The sequence below is a fragment of the Oncorhynchus keta genome, chromosome 34 (assembly GCF_023373465.1).
Source record: "Oncorhynchus keta strain PuntledgeMale-10-30-2019 chromosome 34, Oket_V2, whole genome shotgun sequence".
Classification (NCBI taxonomy): Eukaryota; Metazoa; Chordata; class Actinopteri; order Salmoniformes; family Salmonidae; genus Oncorhynchus; species Oncorhynchus keta.
This window is the reverse complement of record NC_068454.1, coordinates 27,450,436-27,476,935: the sequence shown is the minus strand read 5'-3', so window position 1 is coordinate 27,476,935 and position 26,500 is coordinate 27,450,436. Positions and strand designations below refer to the sequence as shown.

Sequence of the window (26,500 nt, the reverse complement as noted above, 5' to 3'; positions counted from 1 at the left end):
TCTTTATACTCAACTGATAGTGTATACTACTCAGTCAAGTACAGTAAGACTCCAATCAACATTATTCATGTTTGAGACAGTCTTGATAAACTTGATATAGAAATGTAAACTGAAATTCACCTATAAATGAATGTGATGTTGAATCCCAGATGACAACCAAATGCATGTTAGCAGATCTATCCTAGAAATGACTCAAACTTAGACTGAACTGAATGGCATGGAAGAGGAACATCACAGTGTTACTCCAGATTAACTGATAACTCCAGACTTTAACAGTGCCCTTACAACAACAACAAAACACATGTCAAATTTGCAGTTTCACATGTTAACACCACCTTTTCATACTGTATATGTGAAGAAAAACATGTTTTCACCTGTTTATTGCAGTTGTACAAATTTGCAGTTTCACATGTAAGAAAACTCCAAATGTGAAAATCCAACTTTCAGATATGGAATTGCATTTTCACATGTATTGTTGAAATAGTGTTATTTTCGTCACATGTGAAAAGGTGGTGTTAACATTTTGCAGTAGCAATGTTTCCACATATACAATTTATAATTCTGTAATGCCGTTCTGTAAAAAGTTAACTTTGCCTACCTGCGAAAAAGAATGATAGTGTGTTAAAAAAAAAAAATCTTATTTCTGTGCCATCCATTCACAGTGTCACTGCTGCAGACACGGCTCTCTTCTTTATACATTGGTCAGTGACGTATGAAAAGAACAGAGAAGATAGTCTTCCATGTCTTCTTATTTATCCCTTTTAACATATTTCACCAGACAACACAACCCTATGGTCACCCCACTGTAGAGCCATGGTACGTCATTATACAGAGCTGTAATCCAGACGGATCCTTTTTCACATTGATCAAAGACAAACACATTCAGATTTAGGACAGGCATCTTGTCAAAATGTTGAACCTATTTCACAGATACCATATTTAGGGGTGATATGCATGAACAGAATTGTGCTTTGGTTAATATCTGATAGGATATGTTGAGTCACTCTGCATGTTTATATTGCACTGACATGTTTTCCATCTGGTTGTCATACTCGTATAGGAGTGGAGAGGTAGTGGAGCTAGTGAGAAGAGAAGGGATATGTTAATGTAGGGATAAGGGCTTACTGATGCAAGGCCCCTAAGCCCGAGTGAGATCCACTGACTTTGTCTCCAGCTCTTCAGCACAAGCACACACACATGCACGCATACACATGCAGATAAATGAAGACACACTCACACGTAACCAGCTCAATATCTATGGAGATGAGAGGTAATCATGCTAACGTGTGTTCAGTCTACCCAACATGCTTATGGCTTACACTCGTACCTGCTTACCTCTCTCTCTCTCTCTCTCTCTCTCTCTCTCTCTCTCTCTCTCTCTCTCTCTCTCTCTCTCTCTCTCTCTCTCTCTCTCTCTCTCTCTCTCTCTCAATTCAATTCAAGGGGGTTTATTGGCATGGGAAACATGTGTTAACATTGCCAAAGCAAGTGATGTAGATAATATACAAAAGTGAAATAGACAATAAAAATGAAAAATAAACATTACACATACAGAAGTTTCTTAAACAATAAAGACATTACACATTTCATATTATGTAAAGTATATATACAGTGTTGTAGCAATGTACAAATGGTTAAAGTACACAAGGGAAAATACATTTGCATAAATAAGGGTTGTATTTACCATGGTGATTGTTCTTCACTGGTTGCCCTTTTCTTGTGGCAACAGGTCACAAATCTTGCTGCTGTGGTGTTTCACCCAGTAGATATTTTGATCAAAAGTTGATAAAAATTGTGTTTGTTTTGGAATTCTTTGTGGATCTGTGTAATCTGAGGGAAATATGTGTCTCTAAAATGGTCATACATTGGGCTGGAGGTTAGGAAGTGCAGCTCAGTTTCCACCTCTCTCTCGCTCTATCTCTCTCTCTCTATCTCTTCCCCCCTCTCTCTCTCTCTCTCGCTCTCTTTCTCTCTCTCTCCATCTCTCTCCCTCCCTCTCTCTCTCTGTCTCTTTCTCTCTGTTTCTCTCTCTTTTGTTCTGTCTCTGTCCCTGTCCCTGTCTCTCTCTCTCTCTCGCTCTCTCTCTCTCTCTCTCTCTCTCTCTCTCTCTCTCTCTCTCTCTCTCTCTCTCTCTCTCTCTCTCTCTCTCTCTCTCTCTCTCTCTCTCTCTCTCTCTCTCTCTCTCTCTCTCTCTCTCTCTCTCTCTCTCTCTCTCTCTCTCTCTCTCTCTCTCTCTCTCTCTCTCTCTCTCAATTCAATTCAAGGGGGTTTATTGGCATGGGAAACATGTGTTAACATTGCCAAAGCAAGTGGTGTAGATAATATACAAAAGTGAAATAGACAATAAAAATGAAAAATAAACATTACACATACAGAAGTTTCTTAAACAATAAAGACATTACACATTTCATATTATGTAAAGTATATATACAGTGTTGTAGCAATGTACAAATGGTTAAAGTACACAAGGGAAAATACATTTGCATAAATAAGGGTTGTATTTACCATGGTGATTGTTCTTCACTGGTTGCCCTTTTCTTGTGGCAACAGGTCACAAATCTTGCTGCTGTGGTGTTTCACCCAGTAGATATTTTGATCAAAAGTTGATAAAAATTGTGTTTGTTTTGGAATTCTTTGTGGATCTGTGTAATCTGAGGGAAATATGTGTCTCTAAAATGGTCATACATTGGGCTGGAGGTTAGGAAGTGCAGCTCAGTTTCCACCTCTCTCTCGCTCTATCTCTCTCTCTCTATCTCTTCCCCCTCTCTCTCTCTCTCTCTCTCTCTCTCTCTCGCTCTCTTTCTCTCTCTCTCCATCTCTCTCCCTCCCTCTCTCTCTCTGTCTCTTTCTCTCTGTTTCTCTCTCTTTTGTTCTGTCTCTGTCCCTGTCCCTGTCTCTCTCTCTCTCTCTCTCTCTCTCTCTCTCTCTCTCTCTCTCTCTCTCTCTCTCTCTCTCTCTCTCTCTCTCTGTCTATCTCTCTCTCTTCTCTCTCTCTCTCTCTCTCTCTCTCTCTCTGTCTCTCTCTCTCTCTCTCTCTCTCTCTCTCTCTCTCTCTGTCTCTCTCTCTCTCTCTCTCTCTCTCTCTCTCTATCTCTCTCTATCTCTCTCTCTCTCTCTCTCTCTATCTCTCTCTCTCTCTCTCTCTCTCTCTCTCTCTCTCTCTCTCTGTCTATCTCTCTCTCTCTCTCTCTCTCTCTCTCTGTCTATCTCTCTCTCTCTCTCTCTCTCTCTCTCTCTCTCTCTCTCTCTCTCTCTCTCTCTCTCTCTCTCTCTCTCTCTCTCTCTCTCTCTCTCTCTCTCTCTCTCTCTCTCTCTGTCTATCTCTCTCTCTCTCTCTCTCTCTCTCTCTCTCTCTCTCTCTCTCTCTCTCTCTCTGAGCTGGAACAGGTGGAGTTTTAATTATGCATTAAAATATACACACAGTAAAAAATGATTGAGGGGCTTAGTAAATGGGCAATTCCATGGTAACGGAATTACGCTGCGACTCAGATTTATCACTTTAAAATGAATACCAAACAAACTTCTAAGTTTAACAAACTATACACAATGAATACTTTGAATCAGGGGTTGGAACCAAAATTATTTTACAATCGTTTAGTTAACAGATCCATTATTTTGAGGGGTTTTGTTCCACTGTTCCGACCAGCAAAATAAAGTTTGAACCTCCAAAAAGTAGTTTTTTTTATTTTGAACATTTAGCTCGACATTAAATTACTGCACCAATCAGTGTGGATAGAGCAGCTTGCTATGGAGTGGCAAGCTATATACATGCACTTGACAGACAAGTGCAGGTCGCGAGATGCGACTGAAATTTTCCGGGTGGTTATAGAGCAAGAAAGGGTGGAGGAGGAGGCTTGAAGCGCTGGGCATCTTGTTATGATGACATGCATTATCTGAATTAGGCCACAGAATCATACCTACGGAGGAGCGGCTTCTATGAAGGAACTTTGAATGTCTTTGAACTTCAGAGAGTTGCCTTAACGTTGCTAGTGTGTGCAGAGTTGCACCAGAATTAAAATATAAACACCTCTTACCTTTTTGTAGATAATAAATCCAATGTGAAACGTGATAACTGTAGTATCTTTAACTAGCATTGATAAAGTTAATAGATTCTTCTATAATAAAAATGCTCTCTCCCTAATTTCTGAATGACATTTGTAACGTCAGTAGCCTACAGTAGACTATGCTTCAGAGTGGGAGGGGCAGGTAGCCTACACACACACACACACACACACACACTGGCAAAGATTTTCAGCTGGCAGGCAGACATTGGAATACGTTTCTGAGGTACAGAGTGAGGGCTTTGCATAGGTGCTTTGTTACATTTTGTGGGACTGGAAAACTATTCCTGGAACGTAAATAATGTTATTAACCGGTTCCCATGCTTTTAAAACAATCACTTTCATTCCCGGTTCTGATTTTGTTCCTTGATAAATTGTATTTTCCGGTTTTCAGTTCTGCTCCCTGAACTGGTTCCAATTTACACAGTACATTTAAACTATGGTAGAAAAAGTATGGTAAAATCTCCCTCTGTTTTATTCTGTAACCAAATGTTGTATCTGCACAGTTCTTCCCTTAAGTTACACGTGTTCTAAGTAATCCTTGTGTAGTAGAGTTCTATGGTTTTTACACTTCATTGGTTTTTGTTTGGTATACATTTCAAAGTGAAAAATCGATCTAAGTATAATTCAGTTACCATGGAGTTGCCCAAATATTACCTTAAAGAATCTATGATTTTCATATAAAAATGCAGGTTTCTGGTTTCAGTTCAATATTTGAATACCTTACTTAATGTTGACGAGTTCAAAAAACATGACATTCGAAATTGTAAATTCAATTTAATATACTGCACAATCTGAATAATTATTTGCATATAAAAACAACTACACGGGAAATTGTGTTTAATTTATTACATTTTCATAATATTTTCTCTAAACTTTTTTGAATTTTTTTGTCTCCGTTTTTTGAGGATTGTTGCAAAGAAAAGATACAATAACGCAATGTTGTATGCATGTTTGAAGAAAGAGAAATATATTTCTATATTAGTATTGAACAGTTTGTTGTGCTATGAGGTGTAACAGATCATGATGAACCGTCGGGCAAATTGACATTCAAAGATGAGATCAGCCATTCCCACCATCAATAATATAATGTGCACAACACTTAATGACAGTGGCAAATGAAGCATCCTATAATCCTTGCAGATCTACTTCCCCTTACAGCTAGTGGAATGAGAACTATCTTTAGGTTAAAATGGATAATATTCAAAAACATAAATGTTCAACAATAAGACAGAATTACTGCAAGTAACTAATCAAAAAGATCTCGCGAATAATAACAGTTTGGAATTGATCAAATTAAGTTGGATTCAATCATTTAAAAAAATATACTGGGGGCCTCCCGGGTGGCGCAGTGGTTAAGGGCGCTGTACTGCAGCGCCAGCTGTGCCATCAGAGTCCCTGGGTTCGCGCCCAGGCTCTGTCGTAACCGGCCGCGACCGGGAGGTCCGTTCGGGAGGGCTTGGTCGGTAGGGGTGTCCTTGTCTCATCGCGCACCAGCGACTCCGGTGGCGGGCTGGGCGCAGTGTGCGCTAGCCAAGGTGGCCAGGTGCATGGTGTTTCCTCCGGCGTATTGGTGCGGCTGGCTTCCGGGTTGGATGCGCACTGTGTTAAGAAGCAGTGCGGCTTGGTTGGGTTGTGTATCGGAGGACGCATGACATTCAACCTTCGTCTCTCCAGAGCCCGTACGGGAGTTGTAGCGATGAGACAAGATAGTAGCTACTACAACAATTGGATACCACGAAATTGGGGAGAAAAAGGGGTAAAAATAAAAAAATATTTAAAAAATCCTGAACTTATTTGGTGAAAAACCCAAATATTATACTTAAGAATCACTCATGTTGGAAATACTCAGAAAGCTGATGCAATTGTTGCCTCAATTTCCTAATTAGAACTAGCACAATATTTTGTACAGTGCAGGGACCCTCAACTTGACTGCTCTCCTCTCTCTCCTAGTTCCCCCTCCTCCCTCCTCACTATCACTGTCTTTCTCTATTTCTCCTCTCTCTTTCCTCATTCCCTTCTCCTTCTCTTTCCTTGCTCTACTTCCCTCTCTCTGTTTCTCTCTCTTCTTGTTCCAACTCCCTCCCCCTCTCTCTTTCTCTATCCCTAATCTCCCTCTCCATCCATTGCTCTCTCTCCTTGCCCCATTCCCTCCTGTTTCTATATCACCCCTCCCCCTCCTTTAGAAGTTGAGGTTTGAAGAACTCCATTTCAAAGCCAGACACGTCTCGGAGACTGAAGTGAAGGTTTTGTTCCGCTGCCTGGCACACTTCCGCTCTCAAACGCCTGAGTGAGCGTTGGGAGGGACGGCAGAGGAGGGAAGAAGAAATCCCACTTAATCTACTGAATCTTCCCTGTTCTGTTCTCTTTTGTTCTCTTTTCCAGAACTGTGATGTAGCTAGTAGTCCATGGATATTCAGGATATTCAGCTGTTTCTATCTAATCATCTCAGCCTCCTTCATCAGCATGATGTATGTGCTCTCTTTCTTCGTCTCCCTCTCGCCTTCTCTTTCTCAGTATCTCTCTCTCGCTCTCCCCCCTCTCTCTCTCTCTCTCTCTCTCTCTCTCTCTCTCTCTCTCTCTCTCTCTCTCTCTCTGTCAGTACACACTGTATACCTTTGTTAGTATGCCGGACCGTCCTATAGCACTAATTAACAAATTTACTCTGTGGCCTGGAGTTGGTGATATCCTGTTCCCTCCTCTCCTCTCCCCCCCTTCTCTCTTCTCCCTCCTTCCCTCCTCTTATCTCCTCCCCTCCTCTCTTCCTCTCCTTGTGTGATGGTCTACTGCACTACCTGTTGGTTTTGAAGCATTAACATTATAGCACCCTCAGGCTCTCTTCACTTCCTGTCAAGATGAATCTGCATTACAATACAATATGTTCATATCATTACAATGCCAGGCACATCACTTAATGTAGTATCAATCCACAGCTATAGTATGGCACAGCCCGCAGCTAGGTGGCTAGGTGCTCCAAGACATAGCAAATAGGACCCAGTATGTGATTCTATTACAACACATTAGCTGACTTCATCATAGCTAGTGTTTCACCAATGCGTGTATGTGTCTCTGTATGCATGAAAGTCAAATCTTGATACACCTCTAACCTCTCCATCTGAGGAGATGGAGATGGAGATAGAGAGCCCCCATGGTATTTCGGCTGTAAAAGAAATCCAGGGCATGCTTTATATTTAACAGGTAATTTACCTTCCTAATTACAGGGCGGTTAAATAGATTACATTAAGTTGACCTTTGATAATATGAAACGCATGTCCCAAAACTCATTCCCGTTCCACTCTCACAGAGAGTCCATAGAAAAAGCAATCCACTTGGGATAGTATTGTTGTGGTCTTGTTGTAGTATTTCTGTAGTATTGTTGTAGTATTGTGGGTGTTTTCTCTTCACCAGCCGTTAATGAAACTAACCACGTATTGATGCTATGCCATTGGCTCTCCCTCCAGCCCTTCATCACTACAAGTGGTTTGTTCTTATTCATGCACTCTATTGAGTGAACAATCTGAAGTTCTAAGAACGGTGTGTACCTGCCATCTCTCCCTGTCTCCCTTTGCGCCAGCCTGCACTGTGGGAAGTATCGATTTGGTGGCTGGAAAATAACAAATTAGCGAGGGAGAGAGGGAGTTAAACAGTATTTTAAAGTGAACAAAGGCACAGAAAGGAGCCCTGAAAACAAATATCAACAAGGCAAGGTTTAATCCTTTAATTAAATGAGTTGTGTTTTCTCTATTTATTTATCTATTCATTTTTCTCAATTATTTTTTTATGCTGGTAGCAGGTTTTGGAGGTTGCTAGGTAACTGGTACAGGAAGAACTATTTGTTCCTGGTTGATGTGTTGTCTGGCAGTGAGTACGCACTTTGAGGACACACACACCAATAGACACATGCACATATGCACACACACACATTGACAGGCAGGGAGGGAGGGGGGTCTGAAGGAGCCACTGTGCCCATAGCAGGGTCACTGTTCTCAGACCTTTGCTGGTCCCCAAACAGTCTCAGCTGGAGCCCCAGGGTCATTAGAAGATGAGGAGGTTGACCTCCAAGACCCCAGCGTGGTGCAATGTGTGTGTGTCTGTGTCTGCACAGTGTTTGTGTCTGTGTCTGTGTCTGTGTCTCTCTGTCTGTCTGTACATGAGAGAGTCAGCCCCAGCCCTCTGTCCTTGGCCTATCAGACTTCTGTCTGATTGGGTGTGCACAGGTTTCATGCTTAGGGAGTTGTCTGTCAACAACCATGCGGAGAGAGGGAGAGAGATGAGATGGAGAGAAAAGGATGAAAGGAGCCAGTATCCCCTGGGACCTCCTCCCTCATTCCGGTGTTCCAGTGTAGTTATCTCTCTCTCTATCTGCCCTATTAAGCATCACACAGACACGCACACACACACACACACACACACACACACACACGCACACACGCACACACACACACACACACACACACACACACACACACACACACACACACACGCACACGCACACGCACACACACACACACACACACACACACACACACACACACACACACACACACACACACACACACACACACACCTGTTGACACCTTCAGTCCTTTGGCACTCTCTCTGTCTGTACTGCCTCCCTGCTCCTGCAGCTCTCTACCTGAAATATAATAACTATGGTGTCCCAAATGACACTCTATTCCCTCTATAGTGCCCTATGGAATCCTGGCCAAAAGTAGTGCACTAAATAGGGAATAGGGTGCCATGGGGATGCAGTCTAAGACCTGGTGTTCCTACCTAGATGGAGTTTGTTAGCTACTAAAGATATGACTATATGATCCGAAATGAGATCCGATCCCCTATGAAGTGCACTACTTTTGACCAGGGCCCATAGAGAATAAGGTGCCATTTAGGACACGGGTGACGTGACTCTCTAAGCACTGCGTGAAAAACGTTCAAATGTTTTTGGTCAAAAACCAAAACCGTTGTTCATATCCATTAAGCCAGGGTTCCCCAAACAAAGCCAGGGTTCCCCATGACTGCTTCTGCCATTTCTGGGCCAGGGCTGATGACAGCTGTCAGTGACGGGGGTCTGAGCCTGAGCAGTGGTGGCAGCAGCAGCAGCAGCAGCAGCAGTGGAGGTGGCAGACGTGTGTGGGTGCATAACGTAGCGTGCAGCGGAGGCCTGTTGATGTCATTACTGTCACTGTTGGCGTTAGAGTTGTGACAGGCCTCTCTCAGCATCCCAAATGACTCCCTATTCCCTGTGTAGTTTACTGGCTCAGGTCAAAAGTAGTGCACTATATAGGCAAAAGGGTGCCAATTCGGAGGCAGCCTCTTTCAGTCCGTGACCTCTAAGGACAGCCACCATGACAGGGGTGGGGGGATGAGGGGAGGACGGTCATGTCACTTTGATTCATACTAGCTCTGGCTGGGTGGGTTTGCAAAGTCTCAGCGGTCATTATCCTTTCTAAATGTAATTTAAGTGTGAAGTGATGGTGGTGCTAATGGTGATGGCTGTCCTTCTGCTTCACCCTGCTACTGAGTGGAGCAGACACAAACTTGGAGCAGAAAGTTTTAGCAAAGTCTTCCTTGACCTATATCGGTATCTTGCTCACACAGTTGCATCGTGACTAATTGGGTAGGTGAAAATGACCTTCTGATGAATCCGTTTTCAAAGCTACTCTGTGTCTATTTTAGCCTGATCCCAGATCTAGTTGTTTTGTCTTGCCAACTCCTGTGGCTGTTGTCATTGATGAAAACCATAGGAGTTGGGAAGATGGCATGAACAGATCAGGACAAAACAGACCTGGGACCAAGCTACATTACATGGCCAAAAGTATATGGACACCTCCCTACTCGTCGATCTTTTCCAAAATCATGTGAATTAATATGGAGTTGGATCCCCCTTTGTTGCTATAACAGCCTCCACCCTTCTGGGATGGCTTTCCACTTGATGTTGAATATTTCTCCAGGGACTTGCTTCCATTCAGCCACAAGAGCATTAGTGAAGTCGGGGACTGATGTTGGACGATTAGGCCTGGCTCGCAGTCAGCGTTCTAATTCATCCCAAAGGTGTTTGATGGGGTTGAGGTCAGGGCTCTGTGCAGGCCAGTGAAGTTCTTCCACACCGATTTCAACCATCCATTTCTGTATGGACCTCGCTTTGTGCACATAGGCATTGTCATGCTGAAACAGGGAAGAGCCTTCCGCCAACTGTTGCCACAAAGTTGGAAGCACAGAATCATCTAGAATGTCATTGTAGGCTGTAGCGTTACACCGTTAAAAACAGCCCCAGACCATTATTCCTCCTCCACCAAAGTTTACAGTTTGCACTATGCTTTCTGGCTGGTAGTGTTCTCCTGGCATCTGCCAAACCCAGTTTCGTCTGTCGGACTGCAAGATGGTGAAGTGGGATTCAACAAATTTCCACTGCTCCAGAGTCCAATGGCGGTGGGCTTTACACCTCTCCAACCGACACTTGACATTGCGCACGGTGATCTTAGGCATGTGTGCGTCACCTCGGCCATGGAATACCATTTCATGAAGCTCCAGACGAACAGTTCTTGTGCTGACGTTACTTGCAGAGACAGTTTGGAACTCAGTAATGAGTGTTGCAACCGCGGACAGACAATTCTTACATGCTACTTGCTTCAGCACTCAGCGGTCGCATTCTGTGAGCTTGTGTGGCCTATCACTTCGCATGAGCCGGTGTTGCTCCTAGACGTTTCCACTTCACAATACAGCACTTACAGTTGACTGGGACAGCTCTAGCAGGGCAGAAATTTGACGAACTGACTTGTTGGAAAGGTGGCATCCTATGACAGTGTCACGTTGAATGTCACAGCTCTTCAGTAAGGCCATTTTACTGTCAATGTTTTGTCTATCGAGATTGCATGTCTGTGTGCTCAATTTTATACACCTGTCATCAACGGGTGTGACTGAAATAGCCGAATCCACTCATTTGAAGGGGTATCCATGTACTTTTGGCCATGTAGTGTAGATCTAGAGTCAGTGTCCAGATTTGAGTGTATGTCTGTTTGTCTCCCTACAGTATCTCCTGTTTCGTGCTGTGTCTGATGTTCTCTCTGTCACCTCTCTTCTCTTCCAGTCTATCCGTGAGGTGACAGGCTATGTGCTGGTGGCTCTGAACCAGTTTGACTACCTGCCGCTGGAGAACCTGAGGATCATCAGAGGAACTAAGATGTATGAAGACCGCTACGCTCTGGCGATCTTCCTCAACTACCGCAGAGATGGGAACTTTGGCTTGCGCCAGCTGGGACTGAAGAACCTCACAGGTATGTGTGCATGGTCTGAGATGGGTATCCTGTAGGCTATCTGTCTCTGTGTCTCCTCTGTCTGACGCTCTGAGATCTCTCTCTCCCTACCCTCTTTTTATGTGTTCTCTCCCTTTATGTATCAGTTTGCCGACCAATTGAACATTGCTTAAAGTAGAGTTTGGCTTAAAGAATCAAATAAATCACCAGCGTTCCAACGTTGTCTTCACATCTGTGTTTCAAACTGTAACAGTCAGACACTCTCCTTTGTTCTAGACGTAGTTTGTTGTGGTTGACTGCAACGGTTTGTGTTGTCTCTGGACGTGTGGAGCCATACAAGGACAGTTTACAGTACACATAACCATGGGTCGATAGAACTTTATACATTTTTACTCAATTTCCTCTTTTCAGACAGTACATACTGTACTGTTACTCAGCCTAACTTCAGTGAAATCCTGACAGTCAGTGACTGTGTGTAAAGTCAGAAGCTCTGCTAGAAAATGGCGACAATGAAATAAGTACTAAATGAATGTCTGTAACGTGTGAACCAAATGTTAGCGTCAGCTTAATGAGAATAAAACCGAGTTGTTTTGATATTTTCAAATCAATTGTGTCTATCTAGATGTAAAGCTAATGGGTTCTTACTGTTCTGCTATACTGACAGATTTGAATGAAATCTCTTCACACTTATAGAGAGAGGAAGACATGGTTGACCTAACTCAGCTATAGATCTGTGCTTTCTGCGACTCTTTGTCAGGTTATTTCTCCAAACTATTTGCATTTGGCTGAAATGCAATAACATCTTAACCCCTCGTGGGATTCGGCCTATACGGATCGGGCTACATTTAAATGTTTCTTACAGAAGAAATATGGAAAACATAGGAATAACCATGGTAGCAATTTAAAGGGAATAGTTTGGACATTTTGGAGAAATGATTAGACTAAAGGTGAGGACACAACAGTTGACCTGACACATTATACTGTTGATTTGATGTGCATTTGACTTTTACTGTACTTTTTACCATATTTGTTGATAACTAAATCTGAAAATTATCTAGATAACATGATACAAATATTCTTGGAAAATTTGGGGTAGGTGCAACATAAAACAAAACAATGACAAGGGTTTGAGTGAGAGGTATAACTGGTGTGTCCACGTGGCCACACACCTCTCCAATGTGTGCACAGTTCCTAAGTCATTTCATTGCACTTTTATGACTCAAAGAAGTATTCAACTAGAAGGTCCTTTTTTGAGCTCTCCTAGTTGAGGAACCAGAGAAAGAACACTTGTAGTTGTTTTGTGTGGTACTCAGCCCCTGCCTTTACACAATTACTGTTGTTGTTTACGCAATCCAAAAACGATCCATTATAAATCGCAATATGTGTCAGACGGTCATAATTTGAAAACTTCTTCTATTGCCAACATGACCAGCTAAGTGCTAAAATATCATCTTCCAGTGTTAGGCTTTCATAAGGCAATTCAGAGAAGCAGATTGTAATTTTGGTGCACATAGAATGGAGTCATGAGTTGGGCTGTGGCATGCAAAAGACTGCTGGTCTCACGGTAAATGACCGTTAATTAACATGAACACATTTAGCATCTCCAGGCATCCAGGCATATAAGCACATACAAGCTGCTAATGCGTGCCTTGGAACAACTACATTTTAAAAAGTAAAATAAATAATTTTAATATAAACCATTACAATAAATCCATTATATTTTTTAGGCAGGTATAAAGAAACATTGTGATATAAAGAAAATGTATTTCATAAGACCAGAATATGAGTTGACATACTGTATGTTGTCTGGCTATGCGCCATGCAATGTAGGCTTGTTCATTTAGAAAACAAGATATGTGTACAGGGCATTCGGAAAGTATTCCGACCCTTTGACTTTTTCCACATTTTGTTACGTTACAGGCTTGTTCTGAAAGGGATTCAAATTAAAGCTTTTCCTCATCAATCTACACACAATACCCCATAAAGTCAAAGCGATAACAGGTGTTTTGAAATGTAAGCAAATTTATTTAAAAAATAAAACAGAAATACCTTATTTATGTAAGTATTCAGACCCTTTGCTATGATACTCAAAATTGAGCTCAGGTGCATCCTTGAGATGCTTCTACAACTTGATTTGAGTCCACTGGTGGTAAATTCAATTAATTGGACATGATTGGGAAGGTAAACACCTGTTTATATAAGCTCCCACAGTTGATAGAGCATAAAACCAAGCCATGAGGATGAAGGAATTGTCTGTAGAGCTCCAAGACAGAATTGAGTTGAGGCACAGATCTGGGGAAGGGTAACAAAATACAGCATTGAAGGTCCCCAAGAACACAGTGGCCTCCATCATTCTTAAATGGAAGAAGTTTGGAACCACCAAGACTTCCTAGAGCTGGCCACCCGGCCAAACTGAGCAATCGGGGGAGAAGGGGCTTGGTCAGGTAGGTGACCAAGAACCTGATGGTTGCTCTGACAGAACTCTAGAGTTCCTCTGTGGAGATGGGAGAACCTTCCAGAATGACAACCATCTTTGCAGCACTCCACCAATCAGGCCCTTATGGTAGAGTGGCCAGATGAATGCCACTCCTCAGTAAAGGGCACATGGCAGCCCGCTTTGCCAAAAGACATCTAAAAGATTCTCAGAACATGAGAAACAAGATTCTCTGGTCTGATGAAAACAATATTGAACTCTTTGGCCTGAATGCCAAGTGTAACGTCTGCAGGAAACCTGGCACCATCCCTGCGGTGAAGCACGGTGGGGGCAGCATCATACTGTGGAGATGTATTTCAGTGGCAGGGACTGGGAGACTAAGTCAGGATCGAGAGAAAGATGAACGGAGAAAAGTACAGAGAGATCCTTGATGAAAACCTGCTCCAGAGCGATCAGGACCTCAGACTGGGGTGGAGATTCACCTTCCAACAAGCCAAGAACCCAAAGCACACAGCCAAGATAATGCAGGAGTGGCTTTGGGCCAAGTCTCTGAATGTCCTTGAGTGGCCACGCCAGAGCCCAGACTTGAACCCGATTGAACATCTCTGGAGAGACCTGAAAATGTCTGTGCAGTGACGCTCCCCATCCATCCTGACAGAGTTTGAGAGGATCTGCAGAGAAGAAATGAATGAAACTCACCAAATACAGGTGTGCAAAGCTTGTAGCATCAAACCCATGAAGGCTGTAATCACTGCCAAAGGTGCTTCAACAAAGTACTGAGTAAAGGGTCTGAATAATTATGTAAATGTGATATTTCCGTTTATTCTTTTTAGTACATTTGTAAAAAAATATATATAAAAAACAGTTTCTGCTTTGTCATTTAATACATTTTAGAATAAAGCTGTAATGTAACAAAATGTGGAAAATGTCAAGAGGTCTGAATACTTTCCAAATGCACTGTATGTCCCATGACATTTTTTATATTATATGATTTTATAGTAAAAAGAATATAATTGAACATAGCGGAATGAAATAGTAAGGACATTTTTCCCAGTCCAGAGCGAGTGCGAGCATATATGAAGTGGCTATGTTGAGCATAAAGTGATCATTTGAAACTGGTCATATACGCTAGATTTAGAGTTATTTGGCAACTTTTGTTGTGAATGAGACAAACCATAGAATGTCTTAGAAATCAAACATATATGGGCTACATGATGAGACTATAGGCTATTGCACATGCTTTTCTCTCATCAAGTGATCGTATTTTCACCGATCAGACTATTCTCAATTGGATCTTGTCTATGTTAAATTAGTTTAGATTTAGAATGGCCCATTATCAAATGGGCAGGAACAGGGGCAGGGGAAAAAAGACATGTCGTCCATCTAATAGCTGATGGAAGCCACTTTTCAGCTGGGTTGTTTTTCTCACTCATGCGGGTGCTGTAAGCTACTCTGATTATTTCACTCCACAGATCAACCACTGTGTGAGAGCATGCAGCCTCTCGCTGTTCTCTCTCTCTGTTCTTGCCAGTGTTTCATTTGGGAAATCAAGTGAAATCTGTCGAACATCAACATGTTTTCACAACCAACCATATTTCATGAAAGTGTTGACAGCCCCTCTCTGTACACATGAGAAAGGAATGAAGGAGGGGAGGAGATGGAAATGCATGATGGTGAGATATTCTGTAGCTAAAGGTAATGTGTCAACCTATTAATTATGAAAATATAAATAATGCTGTATTACTAGGTTATTCAAAATCAAATACAAATGTACTATAATTGTAGGCTTACTCTGTAAGCCACCCAGCACAATAAATTAACCAATAGCATTGTCTAGGCCTACAGGCCTACCTTCGCTCCCTGACTCATGGATATCATTTGTGGAGCGTAGTATAAGGTAACCAGTCCATCCAGTATGGATAACAATACAGTCTACAGTCAATTTTGGAGTATAGTCTCAACCAAATTTTACCACAGACATTTTAAATCAGATTTTCTTTGTTTTTCTGCTGTGAATAGTATGCGGTAGGTTTTGTATTGTCGAACGGCACAATCATCGTTTTATATGGGCTTGGCCTCATATACAGTATAGGTCTATGCAAATTGACAATTTTGAATGAATCATCACCTTAGAAAGCTCTGTCCATTTCATTATGTTAAGGCTTTAAAACAACATACACATCAACCATGTTTTCCACTCAGTTTCAACCTGTTGTTGAACTTCTTCCTTCAAATTGATCAATCACAGTGAGGTGAGTTTTAAAAGCACATACTGTTTAGATAAGGGTTTGATGTGATTTTTGAATTATTTTGCATTGACATCAGAGTGGTTAGAGAGACAATACAGCCCTGAGTATCAGACTGTTAGGACCTGATGGAGGGACAATACAGCCCTGAGTACCAGGCTGTTAGGACCTGATGGAGGGACAATATAGCCCTGAGTACCAGGCTGTTAGGACCTGATGGAGGGACAATACAGCCCTGAGTACCAGGCTGTTAGGACCTGATGGAGGGACAATACAGCCCTGAGTACCAGGCTGTTAGGACCTGATGGATGGACAATACATCCCTGAGTACCAGACTGTTAGGATCTGATGGAGGGACAATACAGCCCTGAGTACCAGGCTGTTAGGGCCTGATGGAGGGACAATACAGCCCTGAGTACCAGACTGTTAGGACCTGATGGAGGGACAATACAGCCCTGAGTACCAGACTGTTAGGACCTGATGGAGGGACAATACAGCCCTGAGTACCAGACTGTTAGGACCTGATGGAGGGACAATACAGCCCTGAGTACCAGGCTGTTAGGACCTGATGGAGGGACAATACAGCCCTGAGTATCAGACTGTTAGGACCTGATGGAGGGACAATACAGCCCTGAGTACCAGGCCATTAATGACCCGATGATCTTTTGGGAGTTGGGTACTACCAATGCATGTCCAGAGTGCATAAGAGGAGATTACTATGACACAATGGTTAAATGTGCAAAAATTGCCCAAGTAGCGGGAGGGATGAGGGCAGCTTCTTGTCGCTCTTGGTGCTCAAGTTCAAAATCCATACAGAGCTGCCATATACTATGGCATGTTGCTTACAGCCACTGCATTCCAATTTAGGAGATTATCAGTGATCTTTCTGAATGGTGATTGACTGATTGGCACCTGACCTGTTCTTGGGAAGCTGTATGTGTAATATTTTGTATGTCTAGTTTTAGCACCAGTATCCACTGAGTTCTAACCAGACTAGCCTGGTCCCAGATCTATTTGGTCGGCCATATGAGTTGGCAAGACAGCACAAACAGATCTGGGACCAGGCTTGCCAAGTCCCCAGCAGAATCTGATAATGGTAACCACATGCTGGTTTTGCATGGAACAGAATGAAAAGGTGTATGTACAGACAGTATATGCAGCGAAATACACAATGTCAAAGCAAGCTTTAGCCTTTTACTTCATCATGGCTGTCCCCATAGCAGAACCCTTTGAAGAACCCTTTTGTTTTCAGGGAGAACCCTTTTGGTTCCAGGTAGAACCCTATTGGGTTCCATTTAGAACCCTTTCCACATGGAATCCAAAATAGTTCTACCTGGAAAAATAAAGGGTTCTCCTATGGGGACAGCCGAAGAACCCTTTTGAAACCATTGTTTTAAAGTGTAGCCTGTTTTTAACCTGTAAGCTACATCTGTATACGTACACACTACTTTAACATGGTTCCTTTCCCTGCATTCACTCTGCAGTACTCTGCAGTCGTACATACCCTGTGTGTTTGTTTTTGTGTGAATTCATACTGTGTTCTCTGTACCTGCCTACCAGTTCCCGAGTTATGTTTATTGAGTGCATTGCAATTATGTTGTAATTATATCCACGTTATGTTGCTCCTGTGTTAAAGTAACTGTCCAGTGAACATCTCACTTTTAAAAATGTATATTCTGTTTTGGACTCGCTATCATTACCGAAGACTGGGGCTTCATTACAAATGTCACCCTATTCCCTATTTAGTGCACTACTTTTGACCAGCACCATATGGACCCTAGGGTACTAGGCAATAGGGTGCTATTTTGGAGGAATATTTGATATTTTACATAGGTTTTTCCTAATTGAGATGAAATCTATTTTTCAAGAGAGACCTGGTCTATAAACACAAAACACATGTTTGATGAACACAGAACAAGAATATTAACTGTCTGATCCTTCTCAGAGGAGATATACGTAGGTAAGACTGGCTACCTAGGATATGTAATAAGTTGTGTTCTCCTCCCTCCCCATTCTCTCACATTCTCTCACATTTCTCACATCCTCTAAAAGAACTTGTGAATATGGAAAGTGTAGTTCTCTCTCTCTCTCGCTCTGTCTTCCCCTCCATCTCTCTTTCTCTCTCCTTCTCTCTCTCTCTCTCTCTCTCTCTCTCTCTCTCTCTCTCTCTCTCTCTCTCTCTCTCTCTCTCTCTCTCTCTCTCTCTCTCCCTCTCGCTCTCTCTCTCTCTGTCTTCCCCCTCCATCTCTCTCTCTCTCTCTCTCTCTCTCTCTCTCTCTCTCTCTCTCTCTCTCTCTCTCTCTCTGCGGTGGGTGACCCTTTACCTTTTAGAATTGATGGCAGCAGTAGCTCTTTAAGATGGTTTGTTCATAAACGAAGGACATGAATAACAGGCTTTGGCCAGACAGGGTTACATCCCAAATGGCACCTTATTGACTATGAAGTGCATTACTTTTGACCAGAGCACTATGGGCCTTGGTCAAATGTCATGCACTACAGAGAGAATAGGGTGCTATTTGGGACACAAACCCAGTTCTGTCAGGAGCCCTTTAGGGCAGTACAATCACCAAGCCAGAAAGAAATACATATTACAACCTACTGTGATAATTGCCTTGTTTGCTCTATAACCTGTTAGTTCATATGCCTTGCCACCATTGTATATAGACCTAAAGGCAGAGACAATAAGAAGACACAGTGGTAGAATGAATTCAACCACACCTTTATTTCATCACATAACCGGAGCGCAACATCTGTCCGGTGAATTCCACAAAACATATTGCATGTAACCAACAGTTACTTGACCTACAGCATGGTCAAACAAGTTAATGTTTCCCACATTTAATGGACTACTAAACAACTTCATTTAGAACCACGGATAGTTAAAGCAAGTCGCAAAGAAACAGGAGCTACATCTACTATTCCAGGACCATTTTAACATCATCTAATCACCTCTGCTTAGTCTAATACAGTGACAACTGAAAGATACCAAAAACAATTTAGTCCAATCAACATAAGCTGAATATGATGTGGCTGTCCTTGGTTCTGATTTGTGACCAGATTCAAGAAACTAGGTGTATGTCGCAAGTCACGACTTCACAGGAGAGCTGTTTGAACGTAAAAAATACAGGTAGTGCGATAGGGAGAGTAATGTTCAGTGAGCTGTTCTCTCTCTCTTAGATGTCTGGAAGTAGCTGGCAAGTTAGTGCAGAAAGCACGGATCAACCCTTAAAGAGATGGGTGGGGCTAAGGCTTAAGAGGGTGTGAACAATGCTGAATGGGTGGGGCTAAGGCTTAAGAGGGTGTGAACAATGCTGAATGGGTGGGGCTAAGGCTTAAGAGGGTGTAAACAATGCTGAATGGGTGGGGCTAAGGCTTAAGAGGGTGTAAACAATGCTGAATGGGTGGGGCTAAGGCTTAAGAGGGTGTGAACAATGCTGAATGGGTGGGGTTAAGGCTTAAGAGGGTGTGAACAATGCTGAATAGGTGGGGCTAAGGCTTAAGAGGGTGTGAACAATGCTGAATGGGTGGGGCTAAGGCTTAAGAGGGTGTGAACAATGCTGAATGGGTGGGTGGGGCTAAGGCTTAAGAGGGTGTAAACAATGCTGAATGGGTGGGGCTAAGGCTTAAGAGGGTGTGAACAGTGCTGAATGGGTGGGTGGGGCTAAGGCTTAAGAGGGTGTGAACAATGTTGAATGGGTGGGGATAAGGCTTAAGAGGGTGTAAACAATGCTGAATGGGTGGGGCTAAGGCTTAAGAGGGTGTGAACAATGCTGAATGGGTGGGTGGGGCTAAGGCTTAAGAGGGTGTGAACAATGCTGAATGGGTGGGGCTAAGGCTTAAGAGGGTGTAAACAATGCTGAATGGGTGGGGCTAAGGCTTAAGAGGGTGTAAACAATGCTGAATGGGTGGGGCTAAGGCTTAAGAGGGTGTGAACAATGCTGAATGGGTGGGGCTAAGGCTTAAGAGGGTGTAAACAATACTGAATGGGTGGGGCTAAGGCTTAAGAGGGTGTAAACAATGCTGAATGGGTGGGGCTAAGGCTTAAGAGGGTGTGAACAATGCTGAATGGGTGGGCCTTAGGCTTAAGAGGGTGTGAACAATACTGAATGGGTGGGGCTAAGGCTTAAGAGGGTGTGAACAATGCTGAATGGGTGGGGCTAAGGCTTAAGAGGGTGTGAACAATGCTGAATGGGTGGGGCTAATGCTTAAGAGGTTGTAAACAATGCTGAATGGGTGGGGCTAATGCTTAAGAGGGTGTGAACAATGCTGAATGGGTGGGGCTAAGGCTTAAGAGGGTGTGAACAATGTTGAATGGGTGAAGACAAAGAATGGCTCTCCAATAGTAGTACCAAAACATTGAAAGACGGTTTTCTCAAAATTGAGTTTACAAGTTGATCAACTTTCAAAGCAGAGTTCCTTTCCCATTGTTTCCTCAAATACAGTGTATAATACCATTTTATAGCTCTGAGTCTACTTTTATCCCATGTAAAAAAATGTTGCTACATAAGACTGAATCCACGTGGTGAGTCACATTTGTGTGTGTCTGTGCATGTGTCTGTGCATGTGTGTGCGTGTGCGTGCGCGTGCGTGTGTGTGTATATGTGTGTGTGTGTGTGTGTGCGTATGTGTGTGTGTGTGTGTGTGTGTGTGCACGTGCGCGTGCAAGTAGAAAAAAACATGTAGAGAAACACCAATGCCATCCTCCTCTGTTTCATGTTGACGAAACGGTCTATAACTGTCATACAGTACACATTTGTATTTTTTGTTGTGCTAGGCTACCTGGCTAAAGTGCTTGCTCATTAGCCTAACTTTCTTTCATGGGCAACTTTAGCTAGTTAACATTAGCCTTTTACATTTAGCGACATATTAAACTTCCATCCTCTCAGTCCAGGGGCACAATGTATGAATTTATGGTTGGATCAGATTCATCATTATAATCATTGGTAAATATGGAGAATTAAGTCAAACCACCAATCTAAATCCTTATGGCTAACACGCCACTGCTTTAGGGATACATGGTAGGTAAGGTACAGTTAACATATAGACCCATATCACTCACTGTCCTTTTTGCATTGTTAGTAACTCATTTTAGACATAGTGTTGCTGCTATCGTCTCTTATGACCGAAAATAGCTTCTGAACACCAGAACAGTGATTACTCACCTCAAACTAGACAAAAAAAATGTCTTTAATGAGTCCAACGCAAAGCATATACTGCTTTGTCGAAACAAGGCCCAAATCCCCGTCAACCACATGAAGAAAAGACTGAGAAAAAGGTGCCTCGTAAGAATTTGCTGACGAGTGTGTAAACCACCACGACCCTTCATATTATTTGGAAGGTCTGTGATTAAGACTATCCTACCAATGGGACATTAAAAACTGTAATATCTTCTGTTTTACTGAGACATGGCTAAACGACGACACGGATAATATAGAGCTGGCTGGCTACTCCGTGCATCGGCAGGACAGAGCAGCTACGTCTGGTAAGACGAGGGGCGGGGGTGTGTGTCTATTTATCAAAAACTGCTGGTGCACGATGTCTAATATTAAAAAGTCTTGAGGTATTGCTCGCCTGAGGTGGAATAACTCATGATAGCAGTAGACCACACTGTCTACAAAGACAGTTCTCATCTATATTATTCGTAGCCGTCTATTTACCACTACAAACTGATGCTGGCACTAAGACTGCACTCAACAAGCTGTATAACAAGCTTGTATAACAAGTATAACAAGCTCCATAAGGCCACAAACAAGAAAATGATCATCTAGAAGAGGCGATCCTAGTGTCTGGAGACTTTAATGCAGGTAAACTTAAATCCATTTTTACCTCATTTCTACCAGCATGTCACATGTGCAACCAGTGGGAAAAAACTCTTGACCACCTTTACTCCACACACAGAGACACATACAAGGCTCTCCCTCGCCCTCCATTTGGCAAATCTGACCATAATTCTATCCTCCTGGTTCCTGCGTACATTAAAAAAATTAAGCAGGAAGTACCAGTGACTCGCTCATGCTACGTTACAGGACTGTTTTGCTAGCACAGGCTGGAATATGTTCTGGGATTCATCCAATGCTAATGAGGAGTATACCACCCCAGTCACCGGCTTCATCAATAAGTGCATAGACGACGTCGTCCCCACAGTGACCTTACGTGCATATCCCAACCAGAAGCCATGGATTACAGGCAACATCCATACCAAACTAAAAGCTGGAGCTGCCACTTACAAGGAGTGGGACACTAACCCGGACGTTTATAATAAATCTCACTATGCCCCCAGACGCACCATCAAACAGGCAAAGTGTCAATACAGGACTAAGATTGAATCCTACTACACCGGCTCTGATGGATTACAGGCAACATCCACACCGTGCTAAAAGCTAGAGCTGCTGCTTTCAATGAGCAGGACACTAATCCGGATGCTTATAAGAAATCTCACTATGCCCTCAGACGCACCATCAAACAGGCAAAGTGTCAATACAGGACTAAGATTGAATCCTACTACACCGGCTCTGATGGATTACAGGCAACATCCACACTGTGCTAAAAGCTAGAGCTGCTGCTTTCAATGAGCAGGACACTAATCCGGATGCTTATAAGAAATCCCACTATGCCCTCAGACGCACCATCAAACTTCCAAAGCATCAATACAGGACTAAGGTTGAATCCTACTACACCGGCTCTGATGGATTACAGGCAACATCCACACCGAGCTAAAAGCTAGAGCTGCTGCTTTCAAGGAGTAGAACACTAAATCGGATGCTTATAAGAAATCCCACTATGCCCTCAGACGAACCATCAAACTGGCAAAGTGTCAATACAGGACTAAGATTGAATCCTACTACACCGGCTCTGACGCTAGTCGGATGTGGCAGGACTTGAAAACTATTACAGACTACAAAGGGAAAACCAGCCGTGAGCGGCCCAGTGACGCGAGCCTACCAGATGAGCTAAATGCCTTTTATGCTCGCTTCGAGGCAAGCAACACTGAAGCATGCATGATCGCACCAGCTGTTCTGGACGGCTGTGTGATCACTCTCTCCATAGCCATGTGAGCAAGACCTTTAAACAGGTAAACATTTACTAAGCTGCGGGGCCAGATGGATTACCAGGACGTACTCAAAACATAAGCGGACCAACTGGCAAGTGTCTTCACTGACATGTTCAACCTCTCCCTGACTGAGTCTGTAACCTACATGTTTCAAGCAGACCACCATAGTCCCTGTGCCCAAGAAAGCGAAGGTAACCTGCCTAAATGATTACCGCCCCGTAGCACTCATGTCGGTAGCCATGAAGTTCTTTACAAGGCTGGTCATGGCTCACATCAACACCATCCTTCTGAATAACTTAGACCCACTCCAATTCACATACCGCCCAAACAGATCAACAGATGATGCAGTCTCAATCGCACTCCACACTGCCCTTTCCCACCTGGACAAAAGGAACACCTACAGTGGCGTGAACAAGTATTTGATACACTGCCGATTTTGCAGGTTTTCCTACTTACAAAGCATGTAGAGGTCTGTAATGTTTTATCATAGGTACACTTCAACTGTGAGAGACGGAATCTGAATGAAAAATCCAGAAAATCACATTGTATAATTTTTAAGTAATGAATTTGCATTTTATTGCATGACATGAGTATTTGATCACCTACTAACCAGTAAGAATTCCGGCTCTCACAGACCTGTTAGTTTTTCTTTAAGAAGCCCTCCTGTTCTCCACTCATTACCTGTATTAACTGCACCTGTTTGAACTCGTTACCTGTAGTAAAGACACCTGTCCACACACTCAATCAAACAGACTCCAACCTCTCCACAATGGCCAAGACCAGAGAGCTGTGTAAGGACAGCGGGGATAAAATTGTAGACCTGCACAAGGCTGGGATGGGCTACAGGACAATAGGCAAGCAGCTTGGTGAGAAGGCAACAACTGTTGGCGCAATTATTAGAAAATGGAAGAAGTTCAAGATGACGGTCAATCACCCTCAGTCTGGGGCTCCATGCAAGATCTCACCTCGTGGGGCATCAATGATCATGAGGAAGGTGAGGGATCAGCCCAGAACTACACGGCAGGACCTGGTCAATGACCTGAAGAGAGCTGGGACCACAGTCTCAAAGAAAACCATTAGTAACACACTACGCCGTCATGGATTAAAATCCTGCAGCTCACGCAGGGTCCCCCTGCTCAAGCCAGCGCATGTCCCGTCTGAAGTTTGCCAATGACCATCTGGATGATCCAGAGGAGGAATGGGAGAAGGTCATGTGGTCTGATGAGACAAAAATAGGGCCTTTTGGTCTAAACTCCACTCGTCGTGTTTGGAGGAAGAAGAAGGATGAGTACAACTCCAAGAACACCATCCCAACCATGAAGCATGGAGGGGGAAACATCATTCTTTGGGGATGCTTTTCTGCAAAGGGGACAGGACGACGGCACCGTATTGAGGGGAGGATGGATGGGGCCATGTATCGCGAGATCTTGGCCAACAACCTCCTTCCCTCAGTAAGAGCATTGAAGATGGGTCGTGGCTGGGTCTTCCAGCATGACAATGACCCGAAACACACAGCCAGGGCAACTAAGGAGTGGCTCCGTAAGAAGCATCTCAAGGTCCTGGAGTGGCCTAGCCAGTCTCCAGACCTCAACCCAATAGAAAATCTTTGGAGGGAGCTGAAAGTCCTTCATCCTGAAGGATGAAGGATATGGAGAAGGTCTGTATGGTGGAGTGGGCCAAAATCCCTGCTGCAGTGTGTGCAAACCTGGTCAAGAATGACAGGAAATGTATGATCTCTGTAATTGCAAACAAAGGTTTCTGTACCAAATATTAAGTTCTGCTTTTCTGATGTATCATTATTTATGTCATGTAATAAAATGCATATTAATTTCTTAAAAATCATACAATGTGATTTTATGGATTTTTGTTTTAGATTCCGTCTCTCACAGTTGAAGTGTACCTATGATAAAAATTACAGACCTCTACATGCTTTGTAAGTAGGAAAACCTGCAAAATCGGCAGTGTATCAAATACTTGTTCTCCCCACTGTATGTGAGAATGCTGTTCATTGACTACAGCTCAGTGTTCAACACCATAGTATCCACAAAGCTCATCACTAAGCTAAGGACCTGGTATTAAACACCTCGCTCTGCAACTGGATCCAAGACTTCCTGACGGGCCTCCCCCAGGTGGTAAGGGTAGGCAACAACACATCTGCCACCCTGATCCTCAACACTGGAGCACCTCAGGGGTGTGTGCTTAGTCCCCTCCTGTGCTCCCGGTTCACCCACGACTGCGTGGCCAAGCACGAATCCTACACCATCATTAAGTTTGCTGACGACACAACAGTGCCTGATCACTGACAATGATGCGACAGCCTATAAGGAGGAGGTCGGAGACCTGGCAGTGTGGTGCCAGGACAACAACCTCTCCCTCAATGTGAGCAAGACAAACAACGATGCGGCTGAAATGGAGCGGGTCGAGAGTACTTTGATGTCCACATCACCACCAAACTATCATGGTCCAAACACACCAAGACATTTGTGAAGAGGGCACGACAGGGGAGACTGAAAAGTACTACAGCAGCACCATAGAGAGGATCTTGACCTGATGCATCACTGCTTGTTATGGCAACTGCTCAGCATTTGACCGTAAGGAGCTACAGAGGGTAGTGTGTATGTCCCAGTACTACACTGGGGCAAAGCTTCCTGCTGTCCAGGACCTAAAGACTAGGCGGTGTCAGAGGAAGCCCCCCAAAAAATTCAAAGACTCCTGTTACCCAAGTCATTGACTGTTCTCCCTGCTACCACACGGCAAGCGGTACCGGAGCGCCAAAGCAACAGCTTCCAATCCCAAGCCATAAGCCTGCTGAACAATTAATCAATTGGCCACCCAGACTATTTACATTGACCCCCCTTTGTTTTTACTCGCTGTTTATTAATTATGCATGGTCACTCTACAAATGACCTGTACTAACATGTACCCCTGCACATTGACTCGGTACCACTAACCCCTGTATGCAGCCTTGTTATTGTTATTTTCTTGCGTTACTTTTAGATTTTATTTCATTTTTTTACTTTAGTTTATTTAGTAAATATTTTCTTAACTCTATTTCATGAACTGCATTGTAAGTCAATGGCTTGTAAGTAAGCATTTTACGGCACGGGACAAATACAATTTGATTTGATGAATTATTTTCTTTGGGAAGGAAAATGTTGGTGAGCAGCTTTCTGTAGTGCCAGAAGAGTCTATCTCAACATTGTGATACTAGGTTGTTCACAGACAACGCTGAGAGTCCAGAGGCAGACACAGTGAAAAGAGGCAGAGAATTGTTTGAAAGTCCCCCTTAGTCAGTGGTGTGGAGAGGAGTAAGAGGGACTTGTGTTGGTGAATCTGAATTTGTTCTTTCTTTACTACTGTCTCTCGGTCTCTTTGTATATATTTTGCCATTATCCTCCAATATTTTTGTCATGCTCCTGCTATATCAAGCCTTGGGAGCTGGTCTCGCACACACA

At 43.3% G+C, this 26,500-nt stretch overlaps 1 protein-coding gene across 2 annotated transcripts in view; it reads left to right on the top strand.

The window, feature by feature from the left end:
- Positions 1-26,500, top strand: part of LOC118366646 (receptor tyrosine-protein kinase erbB-4-like) — a 545,013-nt gene that overhangs the window by 323,063 nt on the left and 195,450 nt on the right. For both annotated transcript variants that reach the window (XM_052493562.1, XM_052493560.1), the window contains exon 3: positions 11,149-11,335. In XM_052493562.1, coding sequence (XP_052349522.1) covers positions 11,149-11,335 — 187 coding nt within the window. The remainder of the gene's footprint in view (positions 1-11,148; positions 11,336-26,500) is intronic.